The sequence below is a fragment of the Sarcophilus harrisii genome, chromosome 5 (assembly GCF_902635505.1).
Source record: "Sarcophilus harrisii chromosome 5, mSarHar1.11, whole genome shotgun sequence".
Lineage (NCBI taxonomy): Eukaryota > Metazoa > Chordata > Mammalia > Dasyuromorphia > Dasyuridae > Sarcophilus > Sarcophilus harrisii.
In genome coordinates, this window is record NC_045430.1 from 211,186,071 (window position 1) to 211,198,924 (window position 12,854).

The 12,854-nt window shown below is 33.2% G+C and overlaps 1 protein-coding gene across 10 annotated transcripts in view; it reads left to right on the plus strand.

Moving 5' to 3' along the window:
• ZMYND11 (zinc finger MYND-type containing 11) overlaps positions 1 to 9,185 on the plus strand; it is a 144,005-nt gene extending 134,820 nt beyond the window's left edge. For 4 of the 10 annotated variants that reach the window (XM_031939593.1, XM_031939592.1, XM_031939594.1 and 1 more), the window contains 2 exons: positions 243 to 428; positions 5,444 to 9,035. In XM_031939593.1, the coding sequence (XP_031795453.1) occupies positions 243 to 428; positions 5,444 to 5,812 (555 nt within the window). In that variant the 3' untranslated portion in view covers positions 5,813 to 9,035. Of the gene's footprint in view, positions 1 to 242; positions 429 to 1,154; positions 5,385 to 5,443 lie in introns of those variants that run through there. The other 6 variants (XM_031939596.1, XM_031939599.1, XR_004229743.1 and 3 more) reach the window with 5 other exon arrangements.
• Positions 9,186 to 12,854: the final 3,669 nt, after the last annotated feature.

Here is a 12,854-nt window from a genome sequence, read left to right on the forward strand (position 1 = left end):
AATGTTGCTTAGTAGATGAATACCATTTCCTGTGGTGGTTGAACTACTTATATATATCCACCATTTGGGCCACAGATTTATACCTATGCATATCACTTACTTAGGACTTAACTAATATCTTTATACTCCTAATTTCTTCTTACATATTTATGAAATAAAGAAGATGACATTATTTAGATAACAAACAGGAATCTGTTTGCCAAGTTGTGTTGATATGTTTGGGATTTGATTTTTCTAATTAGCTGCGTACTGAAATGGAGGAAGAAAAAAGACAAGCTGTAAATAAAGCTGTGGCCAATATGCAGAGTGAGATGGACAGGAAATGTAAACAGGTAAAGGAAAAATGTAAAGAAGAATTTGTAGAAGAGATTAAGAAGCTAGCAACACAGCACAAGCAACTGATTTCCCAGACCAAGAAGAAGCAATGGGTAAATGTTAATTATAATATTTTTCATCTTTTTATCTCATCTTTCATATTTAATATTGGTTCATGTGTTGGCTAACAATGATTTTGCCACAGTGCATTTGGGAATTGCAGTGCTGATTTTTTCCATAAACTTCCTTTGTCAATCATTTGTTTAAAAATAAGTTTCATTCTTTTAAAATTGTACTTCTTACAGCCTCTCACTCCACCACTTAGTATCTGTGTTTGTTAGTGTCTCCTTGTTTTATGTTGATTAGTTTTGTCTCCTTAGCTAAATGCTAAATTCTTTGATGACAATAATGATATTATATGCTTCTTCTGTATCCCTTATTGTGTTGGATATACAGTAGACTCTCATTAATTTTTTATTGTGTAAGAAAACACAGTTTGCTTGCAACTTCCAAATTTTTATTGCCTTGTTTGTTTACTTCATTTCATGAAGTTTTGTTGCCACTTTCTTTAATTCATCTTACTCACTTTCAGCTTCTATAATCTAAGGGAAATCTTTTAAAACATTTCATAAAATCTTTATGAAAAGTGAATATTGAAAATTAGTTTAAAGGAAAGATTTGACAAGCAGATAAAGGAAGCCTCCCAAGACACAGCTGTGAAGACAGGTTAGTGAAAAAACTGAGGGGGTGGGGGCTCAGCAAAGAGAGCAAGCTGGGGACTAGGAGGCAGGCAGGATGCTTGGAAGCTGTGCTGTCATAACAGTTCTGACTTCTTGCAGGGATTGGGGGTAAGAGAGAATGGACCCAGTAATCTTAAATGCTGATGACATTCAACAGGCTAATCAGAAGAAGGAGATCCCCTACAGTAACTGAAGAATCAGGGAAAAGGAAGGCTTGAAAAGAAAGAAAGAAGACTGGTGTTCTTCACTGTCTGGTAGTAAGATATCCAGGAAAGATGCTAGACAAATATTAAAGGAGAGAACTTGAGTAGATGTATGTCAGATACTTGGACAAAATTGTTGAAATAAGATAAATACTCCAAATGAAGTCCAGTGAGACACTTTTTAAGATGAAAGATAAAATAGGTGAGACATTTTCTGAAGGATTCTCTCTGAGATACAGCAGGATATTTGGGAGAAAAGAGCCCAAAAAACTCCAACAGTACTTACTATAAGAGAGTGTTGGAACTGGGACAGCAGAGTATGATCATTTAGATTTTATAAGTGAAAGATTAATGGAAAAATTCAAAAGAAAATTTTATTGAAAGAGAAAACTAACCAAAATCAAGATAAAAAGCAAAATATTGGGCTTATAAATAGCCAAATATAATCAGCAGGTCCAGTAATTTAAGAAGTATACTGAAACCCACTCTAATGATATGGTTGGAGTCTATGCTATGTGACTGGCTTCTTTATAGATGTTTTAATATTTAAAAGTTCAATTCTCTTGGGAGAATTAAGTTGACCTGCCTTCTGTGCTATAACATGTCACACTATAGTGAGATTCTGGTGTATATGGAAAGATAAGATTTGGATGGATTCACATTATTTAATCTATATAAATGATACATGTGGTTACTAAGTACTATTGTTATAATAAACACTCAAATGGAGGATGTACTTTTCATCAAACTTTTGACTTGGACAAAAGTATATAAACAGGTCCATAATAAATTAGAGGAGTATAAATTGCTTCATTAAAACAGTATATACTCAGTGTTTATGTTATGGCTTGTACTAGTCAATTTTCTACTGGGCCAGGCAACTTAGCAATAGGCAAATAGAAACTGGTCCCCATGGAGTAAAAAAAATCTAACCTTTTCAGATTTAAAAAATTAGTTCAAAAGTTATTAAGTTATTTAGTATGATACTTTTAAAGTCAATAATAAAATAATAAAATCAATAAGTCAATAATAAAAATAATAATTTTTAATTGAATGGATTTATTGTCATTTAGAAACACTTAGTTTACATTAGGATGTTGTTTTTACCTCAGTGAAAGTATTTGTTTTTTAAATAAACCTCACTTTTCAAAGCCTTTACTTAATTAAACTTTTTTCTATGCTTGGGCAGCTATCATTCACTACTGGGTTTATTTCTACATGTATGGCTTAGCATTTCTTACTACTGTTCTTCTTTTCTCTTTCATATAAAAAAAAGCAAAGAAATACACCAGTTAGGTGTATCACACAATTTAAAGCTATATGAAGAGATTATAACCAAAGCTTGAAGGAAATACTTAATGAAGAAAAACAACAGGAATTCTCCAAGTATCTATCTTACCCTCTTAAGTAATATGCTTCCTTCCCATCTAATTCAACCTCAGTTCCCTGAATTGGACCTGTTTTGAAATCTAACATACCATATGTAATCAACCTAAAAACTTCTTATGTTGCTTTTCAGTTAGTGTTTCTAATGACTTCCAAAAGTTTATGAAATCCAGGAATATGGATCTCCAGAAAATATTTGTTTAGAAACTGTTACAAATTACTTCCTTGTAGATGAGTTTGAGGGAAAACAAAAGAGATTACTAACATTTAATTTTTGTAGCTTCTTTATATGAACAGTTATCTTTCTTTATTCTTATAATTGGGGGAAATACTGCATTTTAGATTTTGAGTACCCAATAAGTGTAATCAATATTGTCTTACAAGGTCCTGTTTTACTAAGTAAATAAAATGTAAAAGGACCTTGTCTTCCAAAAAATAAAAAGTTAATTCCTGAAATTTAAATACCATTTGAACTTTCACTTATTATCCTATCATCATCACAAGAGGTGTTATCTGATCATGATCTTGAAAACTTTCTTTTGGAAGTTTTGCCATATGCCCCTTTGTTCTTCATTTTCTTTTTATGAGTGTATTTTTGTATTACATTCATCTTATTATTCAAGTTGTTTTTTTTTAATGAATTAAAAATTTGAAAACTATTTTTCAGTCCTGTGTGGGTAGATATACAAGTTCTCCAAGATAAAGTTGGACACCAGAAAAATGATATTTCCCAAAAAAATCCCTTGATCAAACCTCTAGTTTTACAGAAGAGAAAACCCTTGATCAAACCTCTAGTTTTATAGAAGAGAAAACCAAGATTTAAAGATAAACACTGGCTAGCTGAAATTTCACATGGATTAGAGAAAGTAACAAAGCTGGAATTTTGACCTAAATCCCACTACACAAGCACATCTTTTCAGTAGAATGACCTTTCCTTTGCCAGGATATTATCAAAAATATGCAGAAGATGGTACTCAGTACTCTAAATTTAGAACTAGAGGTAGTTTTCTCTTATTTGCATTTTGGGTAAAAATTATCATTATCTAATAAACCATGTCCAGTCATGTAAATAAACTGCTGCTTTACATAAAGTGATGACAAATTGGATAGTTTGGGAGACATGAAGTTTTATCAAGTCCATCACTTTATAGGTGTTGACTTGAAGGTACTAATGGATTCAGTTCTTTGATGGAGTTCCATTTTAAAAATTATAAAATATAAACAGCAGTTATAAAGCTAGCATTTTTATTAGCATCTATTTTGTGCCTAATAAAGTATTTTGGAAAAGGAGAAATATACAAGATCTGGTCCTTGTCTTTTGGTGGAGATGGATAAAGAGTTAAGCAAAATATGTTCTATCTGCATCTTATCAGAAAAGGATTGTTTAGAGAGAACTTGAGTTCATGAGGGAAAACTCCTTGACAGGGTAATTTTTTAAATTAAATTTTACTTTTTCCATTTATGAGCCACATTTGAAATGATGTAAGAGATGTGGTTTGGTAGGAAAAAAGAGGATAGTTTCAACTAAACAAAAAACAAAAAAGAGGCTAATGAAAGAGCTGTTAATACATATGAGATGAGGTCACCTCAGGCTTTTATATTGATGGTATATCTTAAATACTAGACAAAAGAAGGTTAACATGGCAAATGTGCTCTACAATAAGGAAATAAAAGAATTGAAGTGATGTTAAAGAAAAATTATGCTGGTATTTGGGAAAATAAGAGTAACCAGAAATAAGACCAGAGTGTAACTGTTCACATGTTAGCATAAGAATTAGAGGTCATATAATTATTCCTATTAGAAATATAGAGCACAAAATAATTAATTATGGTTTTCCTGAGGATCCTTTTTTTTTTCTTTTTTAACATTGTTCATGCAAAAAAGAAAATTAACATTTTTTGCTCTGTCATTATCGGTTGTTGGCCTTTGGTATTCAGGAAAATGCAAAGATGTAATAGGGGATGGATAAGCAAAATTATCAGCTTACTACAAGGATAAATGGCGATCATTGACAAAAAGATCTTTATTTCAAAATTTTGCAGGTAAGTCCATGAAGTAGTGCTCAGATTTGAATTAGTAAAACAGGGTTTGACTTAGAATAACAAGGAACTTCCTAATCATTAGAGTTGTCCCTGGAAGGAAATGGGCTGCTTCTTAAAATATGAATTCCCTATCACTAATGATTCAAGTGGAAATAGGGTATTGTGGAAAGAATTCATGTTTCAGAAGCAAATTGGACAAGGTGATTTCTTAAGACCCTTCCAACTTTCAGATTCTGTGAAATTGGTTCAGACACAGCAAGTGTTCAAGTATTAGTGATGGTACTAGTTTAACTTGTAAGGGTTTTTAAAAGTTTCAAAATGTTTAGTGATCTGTTATTTTCATCACTAGTGTTACTTTTGTTTTATAGCCTAAAGAAAGGAAGAATGAGATTTAAGTTTGTCAATCTCTTCCTTGAGTAGATAATTTTGGAAGCATTGATCATAGGATCGTTGGCTCATGACTCAGAAGCTAAAAAACATCTTGGGAATGTCATTTCCATTGCCTTCATTTTATAGATAAGGAAACCAAGGTCATGAGAAGGAAGTGATTTGCCTAATACTAAGTACTAAGAGGAAGAGTAGAAACCAAATTCAGGTTCAGTGTCTATTAGGTCAGTTCTTTCTACTGCCCCATATAGCAGCTGCCTTTGCCTGAAGCTCAAACTGATTTGTTAATTTGACTATACTTTGTCTCTAAATGCAGAAAATGGGCATATTCAACGTAAAAATTAGTAAGGAAGAAATTTCGTTTCTCAGGCTCCATGTCCCAGCTGCAATAATCATGCATCCCGGCTTGTTCTCCCTAGTGCTACAACTGTGAAGAGGAAGCCATGTACCATTGCTGTTGGAATACGTCCTATTGCTCGATCAAGTGTCAGCAGGAACACTGGCATGCTGAACATAAACGCACCTGTCGCCGAAAAAGATGAAAGCTGTATTCCTTCTCCTCTAGAGAGAGAGAGAGAGAGAGAGAGAGAGACAGACAGACAGAAAGAGAGAGAGAAAGAGAGAGAGAATCACCCCGATGATTGCTATTCTCAGACAAAGCGGTTTTTGTTTCCAAGAAGCCAAAATTGTTTAGAATTTGCTTCCCATTTTGCACCAGCCTTTAAACACTTTTCGTGAAGAAATTTTGCACAGTAGTTTAAATCTTCTGTTCATGCTCCTCCAGATTTTGTCAGTAAGTAAGATTAACATCAGTGGAGGGTATTTTAAGGGTTATTTTAAATGAATTTTAATTGAGGATTTGTTGCATTTTCAGCAAATTTTAAAACATTTTTAGGTTTTACAGAGATTTTAACCTTTAAACAACAGATCTTAAAAAAAAAACAGGTGAATACAAGTGAGTTTAACAAAGAAACATTTAAAATAGATCTGAATGTAAGAAATATAGAACTGTTTCAGAAATAAAACATACTACCTTGATGTAACATTTATTTCTTAACCTTGTTGAGCTGGTTTTGTTCAGCTTAATTTACTGTTTAAAGGCATTATCTATTGGTTATGCCAGTGGGTATATGATTGAATTTAGGGAACAGGGTTGACACAGCAGGTGCTAGTCCTGCATATTTTTTCTTAAATATTTCCCAATTGTGTTTTTCATTATTTCTTTTCAATATATAACTTTTATAACAAATTATTAGCTTTGATCTTGTAGTTTAAAATTGCAGGGAACTGGGGTAATCTTTTACTGAGCTGGATCTTAGAGAAAAATGAATATTTAAATTTTAAAGTTTGCACATTTCATTCTTGTCCTAACACGAGTGCTTGTAACAAAACAAGGAAAAGCCAAAAACTACCTTTATTCATACGTGAAATTTTAGATGAGGCATACAAATTTCTTTAATGCTTCCCTTCCCTCCCCAAATATCATCTGACTGCCTATTATCTGGTGTTACCTAGTCCACTGTAAGTTAATACTCAAAGGAAAGAAAGCACTTAAGTGTCACAGAAGCCGTTATGTTTGTAGTAATGGGTCATTGCCTGTTAATGAGCTCCATCACTGTACACAGAATGAAGAATAATGCATGTTAATTTTCTTGTATTAAAGATGCCGTGATTTGTAAAAAGTCTGTATTTTGAGGAATGTCTGGATTAAGAAGCATTATCAATAGGAATGGATCGATAGTTGAATAATGTTTTTTTTATACATAGATATATAAATCACATCCAGTAAAACTTACTTAAATTTTTTTTCTTTCAAAATGTCTCAGAATTTGTTTTTTCAAAGGCTGATTGATCTTAGACCAAGTCAAATTCCCTTTATCATCTAGCTATTTTTTGAGAAGTTAGAGGAATAATTTGTAAATATTTATTTAGATCTTTGATATTTATTAAAAGCAATTACACACAATGGAAGTGAAAGAATAAGGAGAAAAGCCTTTTTAAAAGTTTTCTCTGGGTTTTGTCAGGGTCACTCTAAATATAAAAATCTAACTGAATCTTCTGTGAAAAAAAAAAACAAACATCCAAGCCTAATGTTGTTGCAGATGGTGGTGACACAAGTTAATTGACCAGCAACTGCCAAATAATGCACAATATTTTGCAGAAACTACGTAGCAGCCCCATTCAAAACAACATACTAAATTACACAGTGACTTGCATTATTTCTAGTGTCTGTGTAATTAATCCATGTTGCCATTTTGCTGTGGCACTGGTGAGGTCCAACATAGCTGAAGAAAATTAATCTTGTTCAGTTATTTTAAAAATACCCAAACTTCGATCCACCCCTATGAAAGCAAGTTATTGTGGAAATATTTTTGGTGTAAAATCATTCCAGAGTATGTACTATTTAACTGATAGCTGCATGAAAGTAAGATTCGTGTTACTTTGGCTTTTTTGTCTCTGTTGACACGGTTGCACATTTCCAAGTTACTACAGCGTGAAAACTGTGTGTTTAAAAAAAACAAAAAACAAAAAACAAAAAAAGACATTGTGGCCTGGTTTTGTATAAGTTTTAGGTAAAATTACAATTGATTGTTTTAGGAATCATTATTAAAATTAATTTTCTGCAAATCATAAAGCTATATTACGGTGTTGAGCTTAGCCACTATGCACATTGTAATTATTCATTGTGGCTGTCCAGTTCTATGATGCATTCTGGCATTTTGTAAGCTGCTCTGACTAGCAATATATAGAGTCATTTAATGTGTTAACATTGGTTAATAAATGTATTTAAAATAATCACTGGCTTAATAAAGTGTCAATCTAGTCCAGTCCCCTGCATCTAAATACAACTGCAGCTGAATGTTGATTCTGTATTATGGGTCATTCATTGGCAACCATTTTCCTTATAAAAGAATAATTTTATTAAAGTCATTCTCCTACAAACCACATTTATTTAAATTGAAATTTCATTCATGATTTTTTTAAAGTTGTGTTTTGTACCATGGTTAACAAGAGATGTTATATCCATTTGAGAAATCTGATAAATTTAATGCATTGCCACATTTGGATTTTTCCAGCTTTTTCCGGAAAACTAACTGTATTTGGTCAATAAAACTGTCTATAATCTAAGAAAGTTGGTCTGGTTTCTGCAACATGCAAAACTGGGCAAACGGTTAGCAAGAAATTCAGCTTAATACTTTTTTTTTTTCTCAGTGTTTCTTTAATTTACCACTTAATGTTCTATTGAGTAAGGCACAACAGATTTGAATCACCTGCCAGGTGACCTTACTTTAAATCACTGGAATAGAACATTGTTATTTCAGCTAGAAAACATAAATGCTTATTGTTCTAGGAATTGTACTGTCAATGAAATTTGCTAACAAGTATATATGGGATATATTCACATGTATGTATTTGCGTCATTTCTTGGGTCATACCCTTTCCTCTTCTTCACCCTGCTACTCTCATCCACAGGTGGAGGAGATCCCATTGACCCCAAAGGGAACTCCAGCTGCAGGACATGTCCAGAGAGGAAGGAAAATCCTCATTGTAATCACTTCCAACATTCAATGTTTGACCATTTCTGTGTATTATCTTTGGATCTCTATATAGTGTGTGTCACAAAAAAAAAAAAAAAAAAGAAAGAAAGAAAGAAAGAAAAAGAAAGAAAACATCAAAAAGCAAGAATTCATTTCTTTGTAAATTGAATATAAAACAAGACTATCTTGGATTTTTACTGTATTAAGCATTTGTTATTCCATTTTAAGAAATAATGTTCTGATAGTATCTTTATTTGCTTTTATGCTGTACTTATGCTCCACTGGAACATGTCAGACATGATGACTAGTGGATTCCATCTTTTTTCTTAATCTAGTGGTGTTCCTACTTTCAGTTTACCAATTCCAAATGTTGGTAGTTTCAGTGTCAGATTTCCCAGCATTAAAAAGTAGTTTACCTGGTCCTTATCTGCTGCTCTGTGCATGTTTCTTGTCCTGTAAGCATACATCTCTGAAAGAGAAAAATAGTTTGAGTTCTGAATACTGGTTTCTCAGATTATCAGAGGAAATGAGGTTGCAACATTGTTAATAAAATCATTTAAATTACCCTCTTACAACTTTGTCAGTCAAGTAGCATTTATTAAGTTGATACTATATACCAGGCACTATGTTAAGCACTGGGGAGACAAAGAATGACAAAAATAGTCATTAAACTAAGCACATTTTTCTTAGTGATAATTACTAACCACAAACACATATTTTGAGTCCTGAGCTTATGCAGGAGCCTGGTGCTCTTAAAATAGCCGTTTTATCAAATTAAGGAATTTTCTTAAACTTTGGTAAGTTCACCTTATTTGATCAAGTGTGGCTGAAATGTGAACTCTTTCATTTCCATGCTACAAAAGCAGTAAAAGGTAATAGAAATGAGACAAAAATTTTTGTAAAGGATTTTTTTTTGAACCTGAAATTTTACTTAACTAAAACCAAGCTAATACTATGCCTTCAATGGATGTCCTGCTTGATAATGTTTTTTTATCAGTATAGAAAATCTCAATTTATGGAAGGCTAGTGGCAGTAGAGTTATTTTTCCATAAAAACAGGTGCTTATGAAAGTTCTTACATAGGCAAACAGTCTAATTGTGATGTGGTCCACATTACTAACTAGTTTAGTTGTTGCATTTTTTAAAGAGACAGTACAAATTCAATTCAAAATGACCATTTTTTCCAGGGAGTTTATATTCTATAAAGACAAAGTAATCTTGAGAGTAATAATGATAACATTTTGCTAATAACATAAAAACAAATAGGGGAGACTGGAATAGAAATACCCCAAGAGTTAGCCAAAAGGAAAAGGAAGTGGTGCTTAGAAATAGGGAGTTTTGCTTGGGCAGCTTATAACTGAATCACAAGAATGCTAATTGGAGCTGTCAGTAGAATGCTATATCCTTTGTAATATCAAAGATCATCTTGATTTAAATCTCAATCCTTGAGAGGAATGTAGAACACTGGAGGAGAGGACCAGTGTAGAATGTTCAATGGGCGAGTAAATGTCTAGATCAGTCTTCTCTGGTGATCAGGGTAGGGGTCACTGAGGTCCTGGCAAAGGACAGAGACACGTTCAATTTATTCATCCTCATTAGTATTATCCAGGATTGCCATGTAAAACAGCTCTTATTCAAACGATCGACAATTCCTTCCTAATGAATGTTTTCACATATTCCATGACCTTAAGGTATGTGGGTTGAGGCAACATGACATCATGTTGCTAAATGGAAAGTACTTTATTTAGGGCTCAGTAGCTCATTTATTCAACTGTAATAAACTGCAAAGCATCATGTTTGGTTTTGAGGGATGTACAATGATGGGAATCCTTGCTATGAAGAAACTTTAGAGTCTAATAGGGGAAACAAGACAAGTGTACAAATCTAGGTCCTGTGGATATTCAGAGGAGGGAGGGGAGAAAGAGGATGTTTCATGAAAGAGGTGGTTTTGAAATGTCCTCTTTATTAGATTCAATTTTTTTAATGGAAAAGAATGGAAATATATGTAATTTGGGGAAGTAGGAAGGGAGGAGATACACAGGCACAGCTAGAAGTATCTAGTAAGAACTATCTTATGTCCCATGGTATGTGTTTAGGTTGTTAAGAGAGAAACCTGGAAAAGCAAAAATTGGTCCTTGATGAAGGACCTTAAATGTTAGACTGAGGTATGAATTTGATTTACTAGGTACTTAGGACCTTGAACAAAGTGATATTACCAAAACTATTTTGAGATTAATTTGTAGGAGTTACTAAACAAGAGACTAGACTTCTATTCTATTTATCTGTGACATAATGACAGTTGCAATAGAAAGGGAAAGGATGGGATGGAAATGAGAAATATTTCTAAAATAGGATTCATTGGAATTGGTGAAAATTGGGAGAAAGGAGTCACAGGAAAAGGACGATCTAGAATTAAAGGTAAGTTAATTGAAGTTTTCATTCACACAGAAAGAATAAAGGAGAAAATTGGAAACAGCATGGTTTACTGGAATGACTAAAAGTCAGGGAACCTCCTAGTTCTGGCATTAAATACACATATGATATTCAACAAATCATTTAATATCTTTGAGTACTGATTTCCTCTTTAGTAAAATGAGTTTGAGCCAGATGATCTTTAGAGGCCCCTTCAAGTCTGATTTTCACTCAGTGAGTTTGAGATGCTAAGAGGACTTCCAGTTGGTAATATCCAACAGAATTAGAAATTAGTAACTTGAGCTCAGGGGTTAAGTTTGGATATAAAGATTCAGAAATCATTTGAATAGTGGTGATAATTGTAGCTGTGAGGACAAAGATCACAAAATGTATTGGTATAGTGAGAATTTCAAGCAATCTTTCCTTTTTTCAAAACCATTTAATCTTTCTCTAGCCATTAGTTTCTTTGTGCCTCAGTCTTTAAAAAAAGTCCTGTCCATATTCTCCTTAGTTTTATGACCTAATTTGAAAAAAGTTATCTAATGCTTTTAGTTGATTAGCACCTTGATTCCCCTCTTACCATTTTAATGAAAATGAGCTTTTCATTACCAAACCTAATTCCTTTTTTCTCAATCCACAATCTTCTTGTATTTATTTTTTGAGTAACATTTGACTCTGCATCCTGCATCCTTTTTGAAAAAGAAACAAAGAAGAACTGCAGCATCTTAGAGAATATTTAACCTAACCCTAAGCAAACATCCCTTCTGCAATAAAGCCCAGTGATGATTTCATCTAGCCTTAGATTGTACACCTTTGAAGGGAGATAATCTTTCACAACAGCTACCTACTCTTTTAGACAGCTTGACTCATTTGAAAGTTTGCTTCAGTACTGCATTCTGTTCCTTTTCCTGGCCTCTCGGACCAAGCAAAATAAATCCTTCAAATATTAAAGAATTATCACATGCACACACACACACACACACACACACCCCTAAGTCTTCTCCAAGCTAAGCATTCCTAGTACTTTTTAATTTGTCATGCCCTAGAGACTTCTCATGATGCTACTTAACCTCCTCTGAATGTTCTCCAGTTTATTAGTGTCTCCCAAAAAATGTGCCCAGCATTGGAATTAATAAATTAGAAATTGACTTTTTTGGAAAAAAAAAGCTTCATGTTATTACATAATTTTCATAGTTTAGCATGCAATCCCCTTTTTCTTCTTTGTGTGGGGAAATGTCTGTGTTCTTGGTGTGTTGTCAAGTTCTTACTAATAAAAAGTAAAGATGCTTTAAAGCAACATTCAGAACTGAACTTGGGACTCCAGATGTGGGCTCATCAAGGTAGGGAGCAACAGTGCTATTATCTTCCTGATCCTGGACACTTTTTGTTCAATCATTTCAGACATGTCTGATTCTTCTCCTGACTCCATTTAGGATTTTCTAGGCAAAAATACTGGAGTGGTTTGCCATTTCCTTCTCTAGCTCATTTTACAGATGAGGAAATTGAGGCAAATAGAGTGAAGTGACTTGCCCAGCATCACACAGCTGGTAAGTGTCGGAGGCCAAATTTGAACTCAGGAAGATGAATCTTCCTTACTTTATCCATTTCATTGCCTAAGTCCTAGATGCTTGACCCCTTTAAAAAAAGCAATTGATTTAGCTTTCTAGGTTCTCATACTCCACTGTTGACTCATCTGAAGTCATAGTTCACTAAAATCTTCAACTTTTCTTCAGATAAAGTGCCAGATGCCCTTGCCTTATACATTTTTTATTTGCAAAGTTAATTTTTTTAAGTATTGACTTCATATATAATTCTATAAAAATTTAAGCC